At 36.6% G+C, this 23412-nt stretch overlaps 1 protein-coding gene across 4 annotated transcripts in view; it reads right to left on the bottom strand.

The window, feature by feature from the left end:
• Nucleotides 1-1000: 1000 nt before the first annotated feature.
• LOC126188995 (negative elongation factor D) overlaps nt 1001-23412 on the bottom strand; it is a 235693-nt gene continuing 213281 nt past the window's right edge. For all 4 annotated transcript variants that reach the window (XM_049930797.1, XM_049930795.1, XM_049930796.1 and 1 more), the window contains one exon: nt 1001-2795. In XM_049930797.1, coding sequence (XP_049786754.1) covers nt 1147-2795 — 1649 coding nt within the window. In that variant the 3' untranslated portion in view covers nt 1001-1146. The remainder of the gene's footprint in view (nt 2796-23412) is intronic.

Raw genomic sequence — 23412 nt, 5'->3', positions numbered from 1 at the left:
TGAAGAATTGGTCGAGGCTAAGCAAGGTTGTGACACACGGTCATTGTCACCCACACCAGAGGTTTCAACATCTGGCAAATCAATGGGTAAAAATAAAAAGAAGAGACCATCAAAAGCAGACTGTTCAAGTGACAGCAGTGAAGAAGAAAACATTATGTACCAGGACAGTAGTAGTCGCATGTCTTTAGACAGTGAAACGCAACACTTACAACAGCGTCTGCATCTGTGCATGAATCCTATAGTAATCGTGCACTATTTGTAACATCTTCTAAAACTCTCTTTACAGGGGACTATGTGATTGTGCAGTATGAGGGAGAGCTGCTTCCTGGGCAAATTACAACAACTGAAACTGACTCTACTTGTGTGAATGTTTTTCAAAAAAGTGGTTTGTTTTGGAAAAGGCCAAAAGAGAGAGATAAAATATTGTATTCATATGCAAACATTCTTCAAAAAATTAAGACTCCAGAGAAAAAGTCATTAGAACATGCACTGTTTAGCATTGAAAATACCAAGAAGAAATCAGTGGAACAAAGTCCCCCCCCCATGGGCTGACTTTCGTGCCAAGTTTATGACATTATTCATGGTAGAAAATTTTATTTCAGGAAATAAATAATACTCATATTGGATGAGGCGTGTATTCATCTTATATACAGCTTCACAGTTTTTCACTAATATTTAACTAGAAAGAAGTTTTTGGAGAAAACATTAAAAAGTGGCACAAAGTCACCCCGGTTTATGGTACGTAAATACAGCATTGCAATATTGTGCAGCTTCACGTAATGCCATTTCTATCAATAAAAACGTGTCACAAAGATAGCACCTGTTCTTAGACAGGTAAATACAGTCAGCTAATACTAGATCATGTATTTTTTCACTGAAAGATTAAGAAACTGAAAGTAATATTATGCAAACTAAGAAAATATGGAGGAGGGAGGAATCTGATAAAAGTTAGCTACTATAAAAATATAAACATACAATGTGTTTCTTATTCAATCTCAAAAATTAATAAAACAATTTCATCTTATTTTTATTTAAAAATTACACTTAACTTACTAAAAGTCTCTGCTGAACTTGTTGAGATCAAAACATTTCACAAACATATTTGTACACTTTACAGTTAGAAAGGATGAAAAATCCTTAGCCCTTTCAAGATTTATCAGTAAGGCAAAGTTTTTGTTCCCAATCATCCAACAGATGTGTTTTGTAGTAGCTACAACCTGATTCTTCTGAACTGGATATGTGTAGATCACTCCATTTTTCTAACAAGTCATCCAGTACACAGCCATCATCCAAATGTTCAGAGCTGAAAATGCTTAAATTTTCCCATTCATCTAATAACTCACGTGGCAAACAGTTGCTAGGAGGTTCATCCAATAGACTGCTATAATCTTGCTCTGCATTACATGTGCTTGCACTGTCTTCTTCTTTGTAGCTTTCCATAAACTCTTCAAATGAAACTGCAGTTTCTAGTGTGTCAGTAATATGACTAAGATAAGCCATCCTTGCTGCAGTGGAACAATGGGAAAGATCTGTGCTTTTTTGGACAGAACAACCGCTGATCATTACATCTTCTCCTAACAGATGAGTTACATCACTCACGACTGGGACTTCCTTTGATTCTTCTTTGTTCTCCTCACATCTAATGTTATCTTTCTCAACTTCAGTAGCCACTACTACATCAATTTCATCAAACAATGGATATTCGTTAGGAAGACTTGTGGAAGATGCATCACTGTGTTGCAATGGAACAGATGTTTTTGAGGAGCTCACTGCTGCTTCTTGGGGAACTTGAAAATTTTGTTTTACTTGTCTCGATCTGAGCATTAAGTTTCGGGTCAAAAAGTAAGGTGGGACTCTAGACAACGTCTTGCAATTCATTACACTTATTATATTGCTCATTATATGTTTTCCAGCTTGACTGCTTGACTGTGACTTTAAGTCACAGGCAAATTTGTTAAAAATATTGTGTTTCCAACTTCTGGTATTATTTTTCCGTTTCACTTTATGTAGGTGACTCTGTGGGTCATTAATTGCATTAATGAATTTTCTTCTTCCAGATATTGTATCCAATTTGTTTTTATGAGAGCCACTACAGCTTACATCTCTTATCCACTTGCTCTCCCGTGTCTTTTTTTGCCCACAGAAAATTTTGAATTTCTGAACTGATGTCCTCTGGAATGGATGTTCTTTGATGGGAGACTTTCCTTCAACAACAACAGAAACACTTGGTTCTGTGGTAATCCTTTCTTTTAGTAATCCCATAATTTTAAAATTATGTTGTTCTAGAGCGAAATCAGAGAGGAAAAAGTTAATGACACTGCTTGAAGCACTTTTGTGATTGTTACATTTCATTGTACTCTCATTTATCCTCAACACAATTCTCTTACAAACACTATTTAATCCACTTTCAATACTTTCAGAAAAACACATGCGATGAGAAATCCCAGCCTCAAACAAAAATGATAAATGTGTGTTAAACGATGACAATTTTAAATCTGAAAGGATGTTTTGTTTCTTAGGTACCATCTTAATAATAGTATATGCATTCTGCCCGGACAGTTCATTCATTATTTTAACAGCCTGAAACTGAGCTGTGTAATACCTGAGAGGATGAAAATTACTACAGTTCAGAACCAAATTTCTTAAGAAATGGAGGCATGCCAGTAGAACTGTAAAATAGGCTTTATTTTTTTCTTTGAAGACATGGCTCGTCCGACGAGAAAAATCTTCTACGCAGCATGCTGTGTTATCTTCTTCAATTCTACGCCTGGGGCAGCTTTTCCCAGTGAATACATCTGCAAGCACAGAAAATCATAGAAATTTATATTAACGAATTAGTAAATAAAGTTTATACTAGCAAATGAAATACACATGTATATAATTTCTTTTATTATTATTATTATTATTATTATTACTCTGTTGACAAGCACTTAACTCTTTATACCCTCAATGTGATGAGTGATGATAAATTACATAACACATAGACAGCAGTCAGTTATTTTTGAAGCCTGGATGGAATAACAATATGAACTGGTCAGACTACTTTACACCTCGTACAGGAATCTCTGAGCAGCAGGCAGGCACATTAAAAGCAGACAGCTGGCTATTATTCAGCTATTAGGGACAGTCCTTCATCAGATGAAAGAGAGGACAGAGATCATTGTGTGTATGTGTGTGTGTGTGTTAATTCATCTGATGAGGTACTTTGTCCGACTAGCTGAATAAGATCCAATAGAGTATTTTTAATGTGTCTTTCTGCCATTCAGTGCCTTCTCTATGTGGTGAGCAGCAATCCATTACAATTACAATATTATATGGGCAGAGAGAAATTCTACTTCCAAGTAGTGGCCCATAACCCTCCCCATTTCCTAAATCTCACCCTCTTCCTTTGCCATCAAATCCTTCTACCAGAAAAAAGAGCCACTGGCTCTGAAAGCTTATACATTTACACGTCTTTTATATTGTTTTCACCAGCCATTGCTTAGAGAGTGGACTTTTTTTATCTATCCGCATATTGTAGACTCTAGGAGGAGGGGGAGGGGGGATAAAACTGACACACCACGAAGGAATTATCGAACGGGATAGAACTTGATAGAAGTGAAGTGGGTGTACGGACAAACAAATGATTACATTTTCAGAAAAATTGGATGATTTACTCAAGAGAAAGAGCTTTATGAACTGAGCAAAACAATAACGCATTGATCTACATCTGGCCGTTATAGAAGCAGTTATTCAGCTTGGCACTGATTGACAGAGTTGTTGGCTGTCCTCCTGAGGGATACCGTGCCAAACTCTGTCCAACTGGCATGTTAGATCATCAAAATCCTGAGCTGGTTGGAGGGTCCTGTCCATAATGCTCCCAATTTTCAATTGGAGGGAGATCTGGTAACCTCACTGGCCAAGGTAGAGTTTGGCAAGCATAAAGACTAGCAGCAGAAACTCTCCTCATGTGCAGTCAGGCATTATCTTGCTGAAATGTAAGCCCAGGATGGCTTGCAATGGACAACGGAACAGGACATAGAATATCATTCATGCACTACTGTGCTGTAAGGATGCTGCAAATCACAGCGAAATGGGTTGTGCTATGAAAAGAAATGGCATCCCAGACCATCACTTCTACTTGTCAGATCATATGACATGTAACAGTAGGGTTGGGATCCCACCACTGTCTGGGGCATCTCCAGACAGGTCTTTGCTGGTAATCGGGGCTGAATTCAAAGCTAACTATTGCCCGCCATATGGCTTGCCAACCAGGAGTGTTGGGTCTGGGGTGTTATTTCTTTTCATGATAGGGTCCCTTCGGTTGTCATCCATGGCAGACTTGTAGCACAGCTGTACGTCAAGGATAGTCTATGACCCTTTTGTTGCTATCATGGCATGCTATCCTGTGCTTACATTTCAGCAAGATACTGACTGCCCACATGACAAGAATTTTTACTGCTTGTCTTTATGTTTGCCAAACACTACCTTAGCCAGCAAGGTGCCAGATCTCTGCTCAATTGAGAACGTTTTAAGCATTATGGGCAGGGTCCTCCAACCAACTTGGAACTTTGATGATCTAACATGCCAATCAGGCAGAATTTGCCACAATGTCCCCTCAAAGGCCACCCAACAACACTATCTATGAATGCCAACCTGAATAATTGCTCGATTCAGGCCACAGGTGCACCAATGCATTACTGACTTGCTCAATTTCTGAAGCTTTCTCTTGAATGAACTATTCGATTTTTCTGAAATTATAATCATTTGTTTGTCTGTACATGTACATCACATCTACCAATTTCCATCTCATTTGGATAATTCAGTCATGGTGTGTTGTCTTATATTTGTCATGGAGTATATTTTCAAACATCATTTATCTTCATTACTCTTATTATAACTGTTATTAAAGTTATTTTACTGTATGTTTCCAGCCTTGGGTCACATAACTAGCATCACTAGACTTCTTAAAAATCATCCACAGCTGATCTGAATGTCTTACATAGTAACTTGTCAAAGTTATGTATTCGGATCACTACTTTGTAGGGGGGTTAAAAATGGATTTTTTTAAAGCTATATATTTTGGAATTGTTTACAAAACAAACTTATCGCCTTCCAAATTCTCTCTGTGACAACTAATACATTTGTCCCACCTGTGCTTCCACTGTGAAACACTTTTTGAGTCATCTTTAGAAATGGCTGCTTCAGTGCTGTCCAATCACTGTCTTTTCACATCTGTTTTCATGCGTGGAAATACGAGAAAGTTGCACGAAGCCAGGTCAGGCGAGCAAGTTGTGTGGGACTACAGAACTATGCCATTTGTAGCCACAAACCGTCTAACAGAGATGGTTGTGTGTGCAAGAATGTTGTTATGGTGGAAGAACCAGTCTCCTATCTGCTACAAATTGCTGGACCAAGTTCCAATCTCTCAAACTTTGTCAATATTTTTGTCATCAATCGATATGTTGCCATCCTTAAATCAAGCAAACTACTCGTGCCACTTGAGTTTTTCCTGTAGCGTCTTGGTAATCTCTTTTCAACATTAAAACCCTTTCCGCAGAATTTCTAACGAGTAGGAAAAAAAATTTCGCAGCTGCACATTGTTCACTTAAACCTGACATCATAAAAAAATGAAACAAGAATAAAACAGTGCTAGTGAAAACAGTCACTGCAGATGTACAGAACAAGCCAGGTAAACGACAGAGGTGACACTGAACTGGCAATGAGTTGTGCTATACATGCCTATCAGCAGAAATGCATCCTACACAAGCTCAAACTTCGCCTAGGGCCATGTTAATCGCCCCACCCCCCCCTTTCATATCTTGGATTAGAGACCTGCTGCAAATGTGTTGTAAATGAAAACGTGCAATATTTTAATGGAAGCCATCACAGTGTAAGCACCAGCAACATCAACCCTGAAATCTAACATGAATAAACAAACTAACACTGTTGTGGAAGTATAGATAGGAAATTATATTAATTGTAATAATTCTGGCAATAACTATTAAAGTTAACTTAAAATGCTACCTTCATGTAGATTCCTTATGGAGGAAATATTATTTAAGTGCACAAATATTTTAGCTTAGGTGTGTAAAGATACTGTTACACTAACGACTGCATATAATTAATCATATTCTTCAAAAATTAACGATTGTACTGAAATATGGGCTGCAACACACCAAGATAACAAGCAGGATATTGGATCTTGAAATTATTTCAATAAAACAGTCTTTTACATACGTACATTGCTTATATTTCGATTGAGACCAACTTTGGTCTTTTACAAGACCATCATCCCTGGTGACAGCAGGAGCCTGTAGTGTGAAGTAGGCCGTGCGTACAAGACTTTCTTATGGCAATATGTCTAGTCTGTGTAACAGAACTATTACTAACAGGTGTGAGAATCATCTGTGGGAGTGAACTTAAAGAATCTTGCAAAGTTATTTCGAAAAATTGTTTTTCAACTGTAATTAATATTCACAGTAATATTGTTGACCCAAAGATGGCACCCAGGCATGAACTCTTAACTTAACAAGAACCAAAGAGAAATACCGTATTAACAGACATAGGGTAGCACCATATGGGAAGAATTCATTGTACACTAGAATCATATCATATCAGTAAATGAGTTGCCTAGTGCCATTTTAAAATCTTGCAATGCAGAATCTGACAGTTATCTTCAAAAACTAAAAACTTATTACCAATAATACTTTTTTTATCCCTGAAGGGTACTATTACTTTATGCACAATAAGAGGCCATGGAAGTAAAAAAATTTCCTGCACAATATTAAGTAATAGTTCTTTATCAGAGGCTAAAGATACTGCCATAAGAACTTCATGTAATTTTTTTGTTAAATATTTCAGCATGTCATAAAAATTCTATCATTAACAGTTTCAACTTATTGCCAAGTCATCGTCATCATCAGAAAATGTAATGTACTTCTTTGAAAGGAGTGAACAGTGAAGCAATAAACAGGAAAGTAATCTTATGTTCATGAAATATTCATAGAACTGAATTTGCAATGTGTGTATACGTTGTATCATTTGCCACTATTGGGCACATTCAAATTGAAAATCATCCACTACTAGATCAGATCAGTGGGGAGGGGGGGGGGGCATTGATTGGTTATCACTATTTGATGCACAATGTAAATAAGTTTTACATTACTACCATACTTTATACTTCTTGGCAAAATATAATATTCGTCATTAACAAATTTCATTGTGCAATTACAATATTGAGGACTTCATCATTGGCAATAAACTTGGAATCTGCAAAATTTGTGCTGCCAGTTACATGCTAAATGACAAAGCTTGTGTATTAATACGACTGTTCAAGGAGAGCAGAAGGAATACAAATGATGAACCACACCAGTGCTTGCTGCCTAAAATCAGGACCTAGTGTAAGAGGACACAAGAGTTACATAAAATGACACAGAAAATACAATTACATATAGACCTAGGAGCAAGTTCACACTTAGTTGTCAGCAAAATTGTGTTAGTGCACTCCTGAGTCTTTGCAAAATGTCTTCTGAAGTTGAAGGTTAACCTCAACTACTTGCCTTGGTTTTGTTACAAATGAATATCACAAATGTCCATCTTTTGCAGGATCCTAGAGCAAATCCCTAGCTCAAACATTGTGACATTCCAGGAGCAAAAGAAGTTTCTATCAAATAATCAGGCTCCTGTCAGGACAAGCCACCACAGTGGAAAACAACTTGCTTTATTCACATGTGCTAATGCAAATAGTAGATCCAAATGTGTGGACAGTCATCTTTCCCACTGCTCAATATACAAATGGAATAAGACGTAAATTTGCCAAAACTGGTATGAATAACTCTTTACTGCACAGTGTACAGTGACTTGCATACACACACACACACACACACACACACACAGACAGACAGAGAGAGAGAGAGAGAGAGAGAGAGAGAGAGAGAGAGAGAGAGAGAAGAGGGGGGGGGGGGTCTTGTCACAATTTGAAATGTAGTAGGATGGAGGTTGCTGCACTTGCTACATTTCTACACCTTAAATAATTTTTTCCCCTTTTCCATTATGTAGTACAATACATATGCTATCATTATGTATAGTGATTAATTTCTCATTTCATTTCTTATTCAGAAAAATTCATATTTCATTAAGTATTTTAATGATTTCTAACAATGTAAATAATTTAGTGAAATGGATATTTAGTGTTTCTGATCTCTACAGAACACGTGTGAATTCATATTTCCAATGAGTAAACAGTTAATTGTTTGTAAAATAATGTAACTTTGTTATAGTTTTGTGGGCCTAGAAAACACATTTGGTTCTCCAAATAATGTGCTAATAAAGAAATTGAGTGAATCAAGAAAACTGTGAATCTTTGATTTTTACTTGAAGTTCAGTAAATCCCTGCAGTAAATCCCACATTGTATGAAGTAAGTAGTTCTTCTGACTTCATTAAGTTTACAAATATCTAACATGTAGTTAAAAAATTATCATTTGATTCATTTTAACATCTTCAGTATTAAATTTGACCTTTTTATCCACTATAAAGTAAAATGTGGTTCCTGATTTCTCCAATTTCCTTACATTTGTCTTTAACTACAACAACTGAACAACATGTCAGGCAGACCACACCTGGTAATCACTTGATCAGCATCTCTTTGCCGGTCACCTAGCTTTTAAAAATTATTAAGAGTTTGCATGACAACATTGTCATGTAGTTACTGTGTTATATATTTGTCGATAAAATTGGAACCCGTTTGTGAAAGTGCACTGCAAAAATACAGCTACTGTCAGAATACTTTGTACTGCGTGGCTACTGAATTTTATTAATATAAGAAGTGGTGTCACTGGAAGGAAAGGGAGTAACTTTACTAAGAGCAATATTAAGACTATGCACAAGGTGTGGTGTCAGGCGGACATAAGAAAGTGTGCCCACACTCTTTATGAATCCAGACATTTTGAAAGCCTGCTTCTTCACTGCAGCAATCAACCATTTGCCTAATAACACAGCTCATTCTGTCATATATTAAGCTGATGATACAATGCTAGTTACCACACATTGGAGAATCTCAGATCTGAATAGGATAACAAAAGAAACTCTTGATAGAGCCTGGAGTGGTTTTCAGCTAATAAACTCGTGTGTTAATCCCGATAAAACCCAACAACTCCTAATGGGAATGTCTAATAAAATAGAAGTCAGTGGAACTTACACTTTACATTGACTCCAGACTCTGCTGGGAGGAACACATCAATCACGTAAGTGAAAACTCACTTTGAAGTTATGGGATTTGGTGAGCTTGGATTATCTTAGGGTGACACACCTTGGGGACTATTCCAGCAAACATATCGTATGGTCTGTTTGTATGGGAACACTCCCCTCACATCAAGAATGAATATATTAACAAAATAATAAAAAGGGGGGGGGGGGGGAGTTCCTACGTGTAACGTGTACAACAGGACACAAGGAGCACTGTTGCTGTCCTTTTTCCTGGCTCAGAATATTCAATACATATTTTCTGTGCGTCAGAATATAAAGAGAGACAAGTGTGAGTTGTACCTAATTTAAATATCCAAATATTAATCAACGTACCTTAAAACAAATTTCCATTACTTTAAGGACTCTGAAGGAAAGTCATTTGCAAAAATCAAGTGATTTGCAATGCAATCTCACAACTGAACAGTCAGCATACAAAAGCATATAGATGCATTTCCTAAATCACACAAAAAATATGGAATCATATTCTATGGTAACTCTGCTGCAGTAAAGAGTACTTTTAGATTACAAAAGAGTGCTACAGAATCATTACTAGGAAGAGCGTTAGGAATTCATGCATGCTTCTGTTTAAAAAATTAAGCATTCCACAGTTGGACACACCTACAATCACTGACAGTTGTCAGAAAGGAGCCTATCAAATGAGGAAAAACTGTACAACAAACTTCCAAGAATTACAAAATCTGTCACAGATGATAAAACATCTGAGATATTTATAAGCATGTCTATGGCAGATTCTTTGTAGTTAACAAGACAATATTTTGATGACATGGAACAGTATACACATATGTTTTTATTTCTTATTTTTAAAATAAATGTTCAACTCGTGAATGTTTAGGAATTGCATATATGAACCTCTTAAATATAATTTATATAACAAAATGTGCAAATGTAAATGTATAGAGCTTAATATTAGGTTTAATTATGTCCAACATCATAAATAAACATTATTTCTCATGATACAAGGGGAGGATAATAAGCAAATAACTTAAGATCTGACATATCAATGTCAAACATAATGATACAGACCTCCTTAAAGTCAAATTCCTGCCCACAGCGAAATGTGAGCGATTTAGCTGGTCATTTGACTCAAATATACATTAAGCACAAGCTGTAACCATGCTTAGTGTTTTATCTCTAGCTTTGGATTCTCTGTGCCTGTATCAAAGGCACATGTTTGCAAGACATACTGCAGCTCCGAGAGAAACGACCAGATTCCTTCTATCAATGCAGTGTGCAAAGACAGTTATGCCATCAGCCCATGTAGTGGCTATTTGAACAATGTCATCTTATCATTTGGGTCAACAACTGGGCTGATATAACTCTGCCATATACATTTTAAGACAGTTCATTCTGAATAACAGCAACAGTACAGTCATCCCTGATATAAGACTTTTTCCGATTTTTTTAATATTGGCAGTCTACAAATAAGCAAATTCCCTGAATTTTGAACTCTGTTCAGTGTTGTATTTTAATTTTGAACCTTAGAGTATCTTATTTCTGGTGGTATTAGATGATTTGCTGGCAGCCAGGAAAGATTAAATCTGACACTCCTGAATGACATGACAGTAATCTGTAGCTCTGAATTTTCAGATGAGGATAAAAAAATAAAACCATTCACGGTTCTTTTTTCATCAACACAAATAAAAAATTTCTACAGCAAGCTATTAGGAAGTATACAACAAATTGTGTATTGTGACCTGGTATTAAATATGACCCCTCTGTCTTGGAGAGCAGAGATGGAGACAATTAAGTGTGGAAGTTCCAAAGAGACTATTTTTTAACTTGCTATTATAATTATTGTTATTGCAACAAATAACACCACAGTGCTGTTTGCAGATAAGGTACAGCTGAACCAGAGTTCTATTTTCAGTCTGTGAAAGTGTTCTGAATATTGAAATTTCAAGCCAAATTTACTGTTAATCAATTGTGACTGTTTCAAAAATACGAATAGGTTTTAACAAATACCACTAATGGTCACAAAACTTGTTGACTACTTAAATTATTTAATCAGCAACATGATTCGAGGTTAGACGGCATCAGGCTTCAGTGGCTGTAGAAAACATCTAACACAAGTGCACATAGATAATGAGAAACATTGTGTATTAAATGTTCTTTGTACAGTCACTGTAGCCTGATGATGAGATCTAACCTTGAAACTTGTCACTAATTAAATAATTTATGCAGTCAATAAATTCTGTGACTGGTAGCTATATTTGCAAAATATTATGGATATTCTCATAATAAAGTTCAGTTTTCCACCAGTGATAAGTATAAAGTTTGTAAAAACAAAATGAAATCAGGACTAATTATTAATTTACCAAACAAATCATCATTAACACAAAAAAGTTACCCACTAGACACGGGATTGAATGTGAGGAATGGCAAGAGAGAGTATTAGAAAATATCCACAAATCAACAATTTTCAGAAGTAAACAAGAGATGAATATTAGTGTCATTTTAAAGATCCTTGTCTTTTATGTTTACATGGATTGCACATTAGTGGCTGATAGTTTTTCAATACTGGACTATGTCTTCATGCTGTGATAAGTTTCATGGAAATCAATCAACTCAGTGACAGTGGACAGTTTAACACAGGACATGATTTTGCATTCCACTAGGAAGTTACACGTATCAGGTCTCACACAAAAGAAATGAGAACCTTGGGTACTTACCAAATATGTTCTGTTAGTGGTGATTACTTTGAAAGTATTACCCTCATGTTTTCATTCTATTATTTTCAAAGGAGAATTTTTAACTGTGGGTCTAGTGTATCTCCAGAAATAGCAGTTCCACATCTGCACACCACTGTTCTTATTTTATTTATTTGCATTTCATTCTTTGTTGCTAGCATGTGACCCACAACCTTGAAATTAGTCACACAAAATGAAATATAAATAAATAAAATAAGAACAATAAAGTGCAGTCATGGGACTGCAGCTACCATTAAAAATTCAAACCCATTTCAGTCCCCACTTTTTTACATTTGTTCCTTCCACTGGTCTAGAAAGCCCTGCATGTTGTTTTCTGAGAGCTTGTGGAACACGTCAGTCGTAAACCGCTCATCTGGTGCCACTGAGTAAATCTAATAGGATGAAAAGTGTCACAGCATAAGGATATATTTCAAGTTTAAAAAACAGTTGTGCACTACCATACCATGACAAACAGTTCCTTACTATTGCAAGCACACTCCTTTCTTGGAAGATCATAACACCCACACCTCTTTTCCTATTCCAAAGTTTACAAAGCCACCATCCTTATTCGATTAATATATGAAGCCTTAACAAATAGAGATGTAAATTTCGATTTTGTTGCCCAACAGTCTTAGAACAAACTACATAACTGGCTGATGAAAATCCAATATTTCTGTGAGAAATATAAACGCAAATTTCTTTATGTATTATCATTTCACATAGAGCACTCAATGAGTCTTCTTTGTCAGTGGAGACATATTCTCAGCAAAAATACTACTAGATAACGTTCATAACCAGTCATACGCAGATCCTTTTAAAGTAATTTCTGCCTGATTTTACATCTTAATTTCAGTACCACCATCCACACTGTGCACGTTCTTTTTCATAAACTTCTAGCAGTGCTCTTGGGGTTTTTGTTCAAAATCTCTCCAGCATGAAGATTAACTTAAATTTGTATGTAATGATTTCAAAATAGTAAAGGAATAACTGCATGCATGTGTGTTTGTTTCTTAGCATAACAGTAGTGTCTTACAATAATAGCACGTTGCTGAAACTAGCAGTGCTACACTGGAATGTATACAGATTGTTCATGCTTTTCTTAGTACTAAAAGAATGAATCACAGCTTATCTTTCCCAAAACTTCCGCAGTAATGCAAATCAAACCATAAACTTTGTTTCTTCCTTTTCTTTACTGTACATCCTTGTATAAAAAAATTAAATTTGAACAATTCAGTACCTGCATTGCCATATCCAACAGTGTTATTGTGGCTATCAATTTATGGCTCCCATGTTCAATCACAGCCACTGTTAAAATATTATCATATTACTTATGTATTTATCTCAGAGAATGACTGTAAGCAATCTTTTTAATCCACATTGTAGTTCATTATATTTTATTTTTTCTGTCAGTCGTGGCGTAGAGAGCTATTCCAATTCAAATTTTATGTGACAATCTTTACTGGAAGTGCCCATGATGTCACATATTTGAGAATTTTGTTCTTATATATTGTACCAAGAGGAGCGAGCATCTACGTGGATGGATTGCACTAGTACACTTTGGTCCTAAATATGGAGGAGGAACTGTCAGTTAGTCTGATATAAAAAGAGGATGGTGGGATTGGATAACATAGGGGATTCGGTGTTAAGAGTTTAACAGGGCTTTGGAAGGCAAACAAGGCAGGAGGAATAGATCAATTCCCTCATAATTTTTAAAACCATTGAGTAACAAACCAAAGAATTCCTCATGTTAGTGCACAGAACTGAGAGACTGGAGACATTCCATGTTGTAAACATAATCAAGTCCAAAACCAAAAGCATGTTTGACTTTAGCACAAAAAGTACATTTATTACAGACACCAATGTACAGACAGAACAGGATAGCATCATGGATGGAGAGTGCCACTATTTATATAAACACTGAACATTCCACAATAAGCAAATGATACTAGCATAAATTTTGAGAACCTTCTAGGAATGATAACTACTAAATAATAAATATTTGCTGGTGACCAGTTTTGAACTAGTGACTTGCAGTGCACCAGCCACTGACGCTTAACACTACGCCACACTGGATGCAGCACCATTCACGCCATTGCTCATTCTCCTGGAGAAACACTGACTTACGGTTTCAGAAGCTCTTACTGGAGCTGCTATATCATCTTAGATCCAGATCTTGCCAGTGAACCTCTATGTGGCAGCACTCAAGGATCCCCACGTTCGCATTGTGCTGTCACATACTCATCATCACTACGATAGGCATTGAAGGTAGCCCCTCCCATCAAAGCTTTGCGACTATTGAATGGGCCTTCATTTTCCTTCAATGAGTAGGCCCCATCATTTATCAGCACCTCAGGACCATAGGAGAGCTTTACAGGGACGTCATAGAACTGTCTCTGTGCTTTTGCCTCCTTGACAAATTCTCAACCTTGCACGTAACATCCGACAAGTGAGAAGGCCTGAAGTTGGGTTTTAGTTCTTTCCTGGTAGTCTCCATAGGCATAAAAATTCATACCAAGTCTACTGAGCTGTATCTCACTGGATGTTGCTTGGTGATATAGCACTCTCGGTCCTTCTCCTAGGAATCCCTGGACCATACACAAGCCAGCTGTCTTCCTTCTTCAGTCCTGGTGACAATGTGTTTCACAGTCATCCTGAATACTGTCCAGTTGAAACTGCAGCCTCATGACCGTACAGTGAAAGAACAGCATGAATTCCGTAGCGTACTGCTTCACTGTATTACATACGAATGTCACAACAGGCAGTACTGTACCCCAATCTCTCCATCTGACATCAGTGTACATAGGGAGCATATGCCAACATCTTATGAAAGTCTTCTGTGAGGCCATTTGTCTGGGGGTGGTAGGCAATTGTCATCCTGTAGATGACGTTGCAACATTGAATTACCTCTTGTACTAGTCTCATCTAAACAACTTTTCCATAATCACAATCATCATATGGGGCCTCTTTACTTCAAATTTTCTTATACAAGAAACTCTGCAATTTCTCGAGCTTTACTGTCAGCAATGTAGTGGGAGAGGCAGTAAGTGCAGGCAATTCCTGTTTGTCACTTTTGAGAACCTCCAAGAGATCAATTACAATCTCGTGGTATGGGGTTGCTGCAGATGGAATTAGTTATCAGGTGCCCCGGAAGTAACCATGGCAAGTGCTTCCATCACTGACATTGCAATCAGCAGGGACCTTGGCAGTGGTACACACATCTGCCTCTGTCTAGAGTCTTCATGAATCCCAGGTGACAAGATACTGCTGCATAATGAAAACATTTAAGGACGGCTGGACATAGAAGATCTGGGATGATGAGACATTTCCGTCTCGCTTGATCACAGTTCCTCATTATTAACTGAATCTCTCCTTTGGTCGTTCCTCCTCCTTCAAGGCTTCTTTGGTTTTCAGCAGTCCTGGATATTCCCTCTGTTCAGTAGCAATGTCATTTAATGTAGTGATGACTGAGATTTCATCTATGCTGTTGCATCCTGCCAAAAGATTCCTTGAAAGGCAGTCCACATATCTGTGTTTGTGCCCACTTTCACATATCACAGTGATGACATACTTCTGAAGCTTCAGTGACCCTCTAGACAATCGATACGATAGATAGCCAGCCAGCATATCTCAATGGTGGTCCGTCACAATGGTGAATTGTTTGCCAAATAAATACGCCCGAAACTTATTGATAACCATAACAACTCTGACACACTCTTTCTTGGTTGTGGAGTAGATCACCTCATACTATTGAGTGCATTCTGGAAGCATAAGCTGTCACCTTTTCAGTAAATTTCTGAATTTGGATTAGAACTGCATCTATCCCATAACTGTTAGCATCGGTGTGAAAATCTATGTCATCATTCTTGTCATAATGCTAAGACTGTAGAAAATTTTTGTGCATTTTTAAGGACAAGCACAGAAAACTGTAATGTTGTGGAATGTGCCAAATGCACAAGAAATGCACACAGGAAACACGTTTTTTTTTTCTTTTTTTGTTCACATTATAGTGTTATACCTAAATATTTCTATTATCTACCCCTTTCCCTTAAATGGCACAAAATGCATATATTATATCTCCAGATTTATTTACTCATATTCAAGAATTCATCTATGGTATAGAAGGAGTTGTCAAGGAGGTATGATTTCAATTTGTTTTTGGAACTATTACTGCTGTCTGTCAGACATTTTATTTCATCTGGTAAATTATCAAAAAGTTTTATAGCAGCATATTTTACCTCTTTCTGTGCCAAAGATAGGTTAAGTAAAGGATAGTGAAGGTCTTCCTTTTTTCTGGTATTGTAATCATCAATGTCACTGTTGATTTTAAACTGGTCCGTGTTGTTGAGAAAAAATTTCATTACTGAGTAAATGTACTGTGAAGCAGTTGTAAGAATTCCTAACCTTTTAAACAGATGCCTACAAGATGTGCGACTATGAACCCCACACATTATTCTAATTACTTTATTTTGAGCAGTGAATACCTTTTGCCTAAGTGTTGAATTGCCCCAGAATATTATTCCATATGACATCAGAGAGTGGAAGTATGCAAAGAATGTTAGCTTGCTAATTTCTACATCCTCAAAATTGGCAATTATTCTGATTGCAAAAGTCGCTGAACCGAGTTGCTTTAGGAGATCCAAAATACGAATTTTTCAATTAAGATTCTCATCTATATGTACAACCAAAAACCTAGTATGTTCTACCCTGGCTACTGACTTCTTCTGGTGTGTTATGTTTATTGAAGGAATTATACTTTTTGCAGCAGAAAATTGGATGTACTGAGTTTTTTCAAAGTTCAGAGCAAGCCCATTTGCACAAAACCAATTAATAACTTTTCCAAAGACCTTATTTGTATCATTTTCCATCAGACTTTCTTTTACTGGATTAATAATTATGCTTGTATCATCAGCAAACAGTGTCAGTTCAGCATCTTGTTTCACATAAAAAGGGAGGTCATTCACATATGTCAAGAACAGGAGGGGACCCATGATCAAACCTTGTGGAACACCTAATGTAATTTCACCCCAGTTGATGAAATGGCAAACTCCTTTGAATCACTTGAAGCAAATAAAGATACTTTCTGCTTCCTGTTAAGGGTTTTCTCAGGAACAGCTCACGAACAAATGGTGCTTTTATAAGCCACCACGGGTTCACACCCTAATGCAATACAACCAACCGAGCCAGAGGAAGTGTGTAATTTTTACATTTTTGCCCCTGTAGAGTAGAATAGCAATGCTATTTCTTTTGTAATTGGTGTACAAATAGGCGCTAGGCCAAGAGTAATCTAAAACACTTGACCCATTATCTCTGTGATAAATAGAATCCAAGATATGACCACCTGAAAAACCACATTTTTACACATATCTTTTTTGTATGTATTGCACTGTCGTGCACAGATCAATGGTCACTTCACATCTGTCCGTGGCATATGTGATGTCATCAGTCACTTTGATTAGTGCAGTGCTGTATTATAGTGTTTTCAGAAGCCCGATTGATATTTATCACATATATTATAAGTTTAAAGATAATCCATCAGCTGTTCATGGCCAAAGTACTCAAAGACTTCAGATACTGTGGGTAATGCGCTTATCAGCCTATAGTCAGTTGGTGATTTTGTATTGCCATTCTGGGTATTGGTTGAATTAAGCTTTGCTTCCATTCTGTAGGATATGTATCAGTAACAAGAAAGAGGTTGAATATATCAGTGAGAACCAGAATAATAGTAACGATTATGTTTTTAATCGTACTTATGCTCACTCCATCATTTACCTACTGCCTCACAAGAGATTCTCATTATTGCTTACGATATTGTGTGTGTGTGTGTGTGTGTGTGTGTGTGTGTGTGTGTGTGTGTAGAAACACATTTTAAGAAAAATGCATCTGTCAAGATGTTTCAATCTAATGGCTGTTAAGTTATTGCAGCTCAAAAAAAACTTAAAAATATTGCCTTTGAAGATTACAATATTTCTGAGTGCTATTAAAAGTATACAATATTTGTAATTAATGAATGCTGTTGTTGGTAGCTGAGTGCATAGTGTAGCAATCCTGTGATGAAGTCGGTGGTTTGAATTTCACTAGCAGCAATGTATTTTTTACTTTTATTTAAATTCCATATCCATTAACATACGTGTTGTGGTCTTCAGTCCTGAGACTGGTTTGATGCAGCTCTCCATGCTACTCTACCCTGTGCAAGCTTCTTCATCTCCCCATACCTACTGCAGCCTACATCCTTCTGTATCTGCTTAGTGTTCATCTCTTGGTCTCCCTCTACGATTTTTACCCTCCACACTGCCCTCCAATACTAAATTGGTGATCCTTTGATGCCTCAGAACATGTACTACCAACCAATCCCTTCTTCTTCTCAGTTGTGCCACAAACTCCTCTTCTCCCCAATTCTATTCGATACCTCCTCATTAGTTATGTGATTTACCCATCTAATCTTCAGTATTCTTCTGTAGCACCACATTTCGAAAGCTTCTACTCTCTTCTTGTCCAAACTATTTATTGTCCATGTTTCACTTCCATACAAGGCTACACTCCATACAAATACTTTCAGAAACTTCCTTACACTTAAATCTATACTCGATGTTAACAAATGTCTCTTCTTCAGAAACGCTTTCATTGCCATTGCTAGTCTACGTTTTATATCCTCTCTACTTCGACCATCACCAGTTATTTTGCTCCCCAAATAGCAAAACTCCTTTACTACTTTAAGTGTCTCATTTCCTAATCTAATTCCCTCAGCATCACCCAACTTAATTCGACTACATTCCATTACCCTCGTTTTGCTTCTGTTGATGTTCATCTTATATCCACCTTTCAAAACACTGTCCATTCTGTTCAACTGCTGTTCCAAGTCCTTTGCTGTCTCTGACAGAATTACAATGTCATCGGCAAACCTCAAAGTTTTTATTTCTTCTCCATGGATTTTAATACCTACTCCGAATTTTTCTTTTGTTTCCTTTACTGCTTGCTCAATATACAGATTGAATAACATTGGGGAGAGGCTACAACCCTGTCTCACTCCCTTCCCAACCACTGCTTCTCTTTCATGTCCCTCGACTCTTGTAACTGCCGTCTGGTTTATGTACAAATTGTAAATAGCCTTTCGCTCCCTGTATTTTATCCTTGCCACCTGCAGAATTTGAAAGAGCGTATTCCAGTCAACATTGTCAAAAGCTTTCTCTAAGTCTACAAATGCTAGAAACGTAGGTTTGCCTTTCCTTACTCTTTCTTCTAAGGTTAGCCGTAGGGTCAGTATTGCCTCACGTGCTCCAATATTCCTACGAGGTCGGCTTCTACCAGTTTTTCCATTCGTCTGTAAAGAATTCGCGTTTAGTACCTTGCAACTGTGGTTTATTAAACTGATAGTTCAGTAATTTTCACATGTGTCAACATCTGCTTTCTTTGGGATTGGAATTAACAAATAAAAATTTTAATTAACAAGTACCGACTCAATTTTTTTAATAAAAATAACACTTTTTTATTTTTTATGACTGGTCATATTAAAATTAGTTAACGTTTGAAGACAGACATATTATGATATTCATTATTGTTAAATGAGAAAATACATACATACCCACACATCAATAAAACTGTTCAATCTATGCAAAAAAAAGGATGTTATTTTCTATTTGACATAAGATGATGATGATGAAAATGTTGCTTCCATCTGGAAACTGGTTTGATGTAGTTCTCCATGCTACTCTATGCCGCGTAGATTTCTTCTCTGCATAGCCAGAGCAGCCTACATCCATATGAACCTGCTCACTGTTTTCAAGCCGAAGTGCTCCTCTACAATTTTTACCCAAGCACACTTCCCGCCATTAACAAAGTAATCATTCTTTGATGTTTCGGGACTTGCCATAGCATCCTATCCCTTCTTTTAATCAACTTTTGTCACCGAGTTCTTTTCTTGCTATTGAATACCATACCCCTTGATTGGTACCTAATCCATCCACCCGATCTTCAGCGTCCTCCTGTAACATCACATTTCAAAAGCTTCTATTCACCTCTTTCTATGCTGCTTATAGCTCACGTTTCACTGATCAGAACTCATATAGAATTTAAATTTTTTTTTTTTCTGTTGCTACAGCCTAGGATTTTTTCCTTTTACTATGATGATGGAAAAAATGGAAATGTCTGCATTCTGAGAGGACTATTTTATTGTATCTATCTCTCTTACATACAGAAACAAAACAACCAAGACAGTAAAGCAGTTAACACCCAACCAGAAAACAATGATAATCTTCACATATACAAGAATTACTGTGGATGCAGACCGGCACTTAATAATTTGGATGGTAAATATTATTTTTTTCCGAGTGCACTGGATCTTCCTCTAGTGTGCTTAACACATTAACTTGACTGAGAGGTGAAATTGTGTTTCTTAGTTTGCTGTCTTTTGGTGGTGGGTGTTTTGAATGGTGGTTGCTTCAAATACCAGTACAGCTCGGGTCTGAACCACCTCACTATGGAACTCCCAACCTCAGCAAGCAATTGTGTAGTAGCCTTTACAGCACACTTTTTGTTGCAGGTAGCTCACTGTTTTCTTTTCTTTTTTTCAAATGAGTGAGAGAGACCTGTCACAGAGTTCACCTACAACCCTCTCAATAGCAGAAGGGATCTGTGATCCCTATGACCATGTGAGAGTTCTGCTTTTTGAAGGACCGCAGAACATGGCTGTCTACTGGCTGCTCTGTGATAGGGAGGTTGGGCTTGTTTTCCCGCAAAGCTCTTCTTCTTTCTACTGGTCGTAATTCTAGTTTGTTTGCACTTGCAGTCAACTGCCAATTTATTGTGTGCACACAATGTACAAAATCCGTCGATGCATTTTGACAATGTCAAAGTCCTCTGTAACATGTGAGTAGAGTCATTTTGGTTCTACTTCTACAGTAAATGCCTTGTTAGCTCTACCAGGTAGTGCTGTCAAGTATGAATCGCACAGCTGTGAATGGCCACAAAAGGTCAAAATCAACATTCTGCAGATTTTATAGTTATGAATTTGAGAGGGAAAGGAAAAATAATATACAGAAATACCTTAAACCAACAAAGCACTCTGTCCATTGCTACAAAAATTCTGCTGCTTCAAAATGGAAACAATTGTTAGTTGAAGGCTTAAGTAGAACAAAAAGAAGAAAACAAGCAAATATCATTTGATGTGTTAAAAAAGTAAAATAAAAAATAAATAAAGATCAATGCTGAGAAGTTTTTCAAGAAGCAAACATTCCAGACCCCCCCCCCCCCCCCATCCTTCCCAATCATCACTTTTTTTTTTTTTTTTTTTTTTTAAACAGTCAACTGCACTATGGCTTCGTTTTCAAGAACAAAGCATAACAACTTTTAAATTTGTATTTCTAATCGTGTATAAACGAAACAAATTTAAATGTGAATTTTGCCAAAAAGTAGCTGCAAATTTTTCGAAAAATAGGTGGCATTTTCAGGTCCCTACATATGATACAGTGACAGCAGATAGATACAAACACTTTGCGACAGCCATTTAACATTTTTTTTAACAATAGAAAGAATTGTACATCAAATTAAAAAAAGAACAGGTTTGAAGGCTTTTTTTTTAATTTTTTTTTTCATATATCTACCAGTACTAGATATTCATATTTTCTAATGGTTTATTTAAACATACTTCTGATAGAAGTTTTTAGATTTGTGGTTCTTACTATGAAATTCATTCTTTGTAATCACAGAAATTATTTTACACTTGGTGGCTTAACAGACAGATGGATACCATGTAAAAGGAAAAACAGAAAATATGAAATCACTGATCATTTGACATCAGTAATATCAGGTATTTGTATTCTCAATCTATGCACACACTCTGTCTTTCCTGATTTGTTAACAGGTGCTCTCAAGCAATATTCAGTTTCCTTAAATGGCCAATATTCATATTAACACTAACATCATTCATCTTCTTAAGGTACAGAACTTTTAGACAAATGTCCACTCATGCCATCCAACAATTTACTCCCTTGATAGTACAGAAAAACATGTTGCAAACTGTAGGACTGAACTGAATATGTAGTGCAAAATCTTTTCATACAAACTGTATCATTTTCATCTGTAATTAGTATTTTACACTTATCAACAGTAGAATATCTCATGTATAATGTCCATCAGAATGAATAGGAGGATTAGAGTCATGAAAGACAAGTGTCGCTGATGTGCCTGTGCAAAATAAGTATGCACACACTGCATTGGGAAAAACTGCCATTTGTAATTATGACATTTTGAAGTTGCAAGTATTTAGCATTTGCCGTAGAGGGTTATTCCAAAAGTAACTTTCTCCCACCACAGTTCAGTGACTCTTTCATCACCATTCCGAGCTGAAACAACATGATAAAGTCTGCAATTATTGGACGACTGTAAGGTAGGTGTAACAATTCATGATAATTCAGGACTTTTTTTTAATCTTGTGCAATGAAGAAACCTGCAGGGTGAGGAAGGACACACAAGATCATGCAGCAAGTGGAGGACACATGTTAAGCACCATCTGAAGTCGTCACGCTTCTCCTGCCAGGCACATCTCAGTGGAAACAATGTCAGGTTGTTCCTCGCAGTGCATCATTCATGATATTCTACACTTCCAATCATACAAATTGCAGGTCATACAGAAACTAAACAAACAAGATAAATTCAGCCAACTAACTATCTTACTGCACCACCTGGAACTTTTAGAAGCCAAGCCACAAACAACACATTCAAAATCGAGTAAAGGTAATATATTAGGGTGTACATGAGATGTAATGGGATGTATTTTTCGCTGTTTCCAATGCATTTTTCAATAAATTTGTCAACATGTTTCAAAGTTCTGTCCTTTTTATAACCTACTATTCATTCTGCTGGACTCTTGTATGTTTTGTTTTCAGTGTTGTCTATGGAAAAATAGAATGCTCTAAATAATTAAAATTATACAACGTATGTCCACAAAAGTAAAAATTATTTATTATGTACATTATTGTGTACCAATCATTACCTCTCAGATTGTAGTTCTCTACAGTTATTAACACAGTTCCTGTTTTTACAATCTAATCTGTAACTTTGTTACAACACTAAACTCTCTGTTCGTAACATTCAATACAAAACAATGGACAAGTACAGTAAAAAATGTGAATCTGATGATGCCCCAGTCACATGATGTGGAAAATTGTCCACACATATAGCAAATGTGAACAAAAAAGAATGAAGAGCAAAAACAACTGTTGATGCTAAGACAAGTAAAGGACCATACCTGATAAAAGCAAAAATTGTGACTGGTCTAATAAGATTTACATCTTTCTTAATCAAAGTTCCCTTCTGACAAAACTGATAAATGTAAAGAAGGTACAAAAAAGTTGCAGAGGTAAGAAATGCAAGGATAAAAATCCATAACATGTCCTCACTTCATCCGAAAGGACGTTCACTTCACTTCAACATAAAATTTTGAGTACTTAGGCATTTCTGGAACTACTCTATCTCATACTGAAT

This window comes from Schistocerca cancellata, chromosome 5 (assembly GCF_023864275.1).
Source record: "Schistocerca cancellata isolate TAMUIC-IGC-003103 chromosome 5, iqSchCanc2.1, whole genome shotgun sequence".
Classification (NCBI taxonomy): Eukaryota; Metazoa; Arthropoda; class Insecta; order Orthoptera; family Acrididae; genus Schistocerca; species Schistocerca cancellata.
Note: the sequence above shows the minus strand (reverse complement) of the source record. Positions and strands in the feature narration are given on the sequence as shown.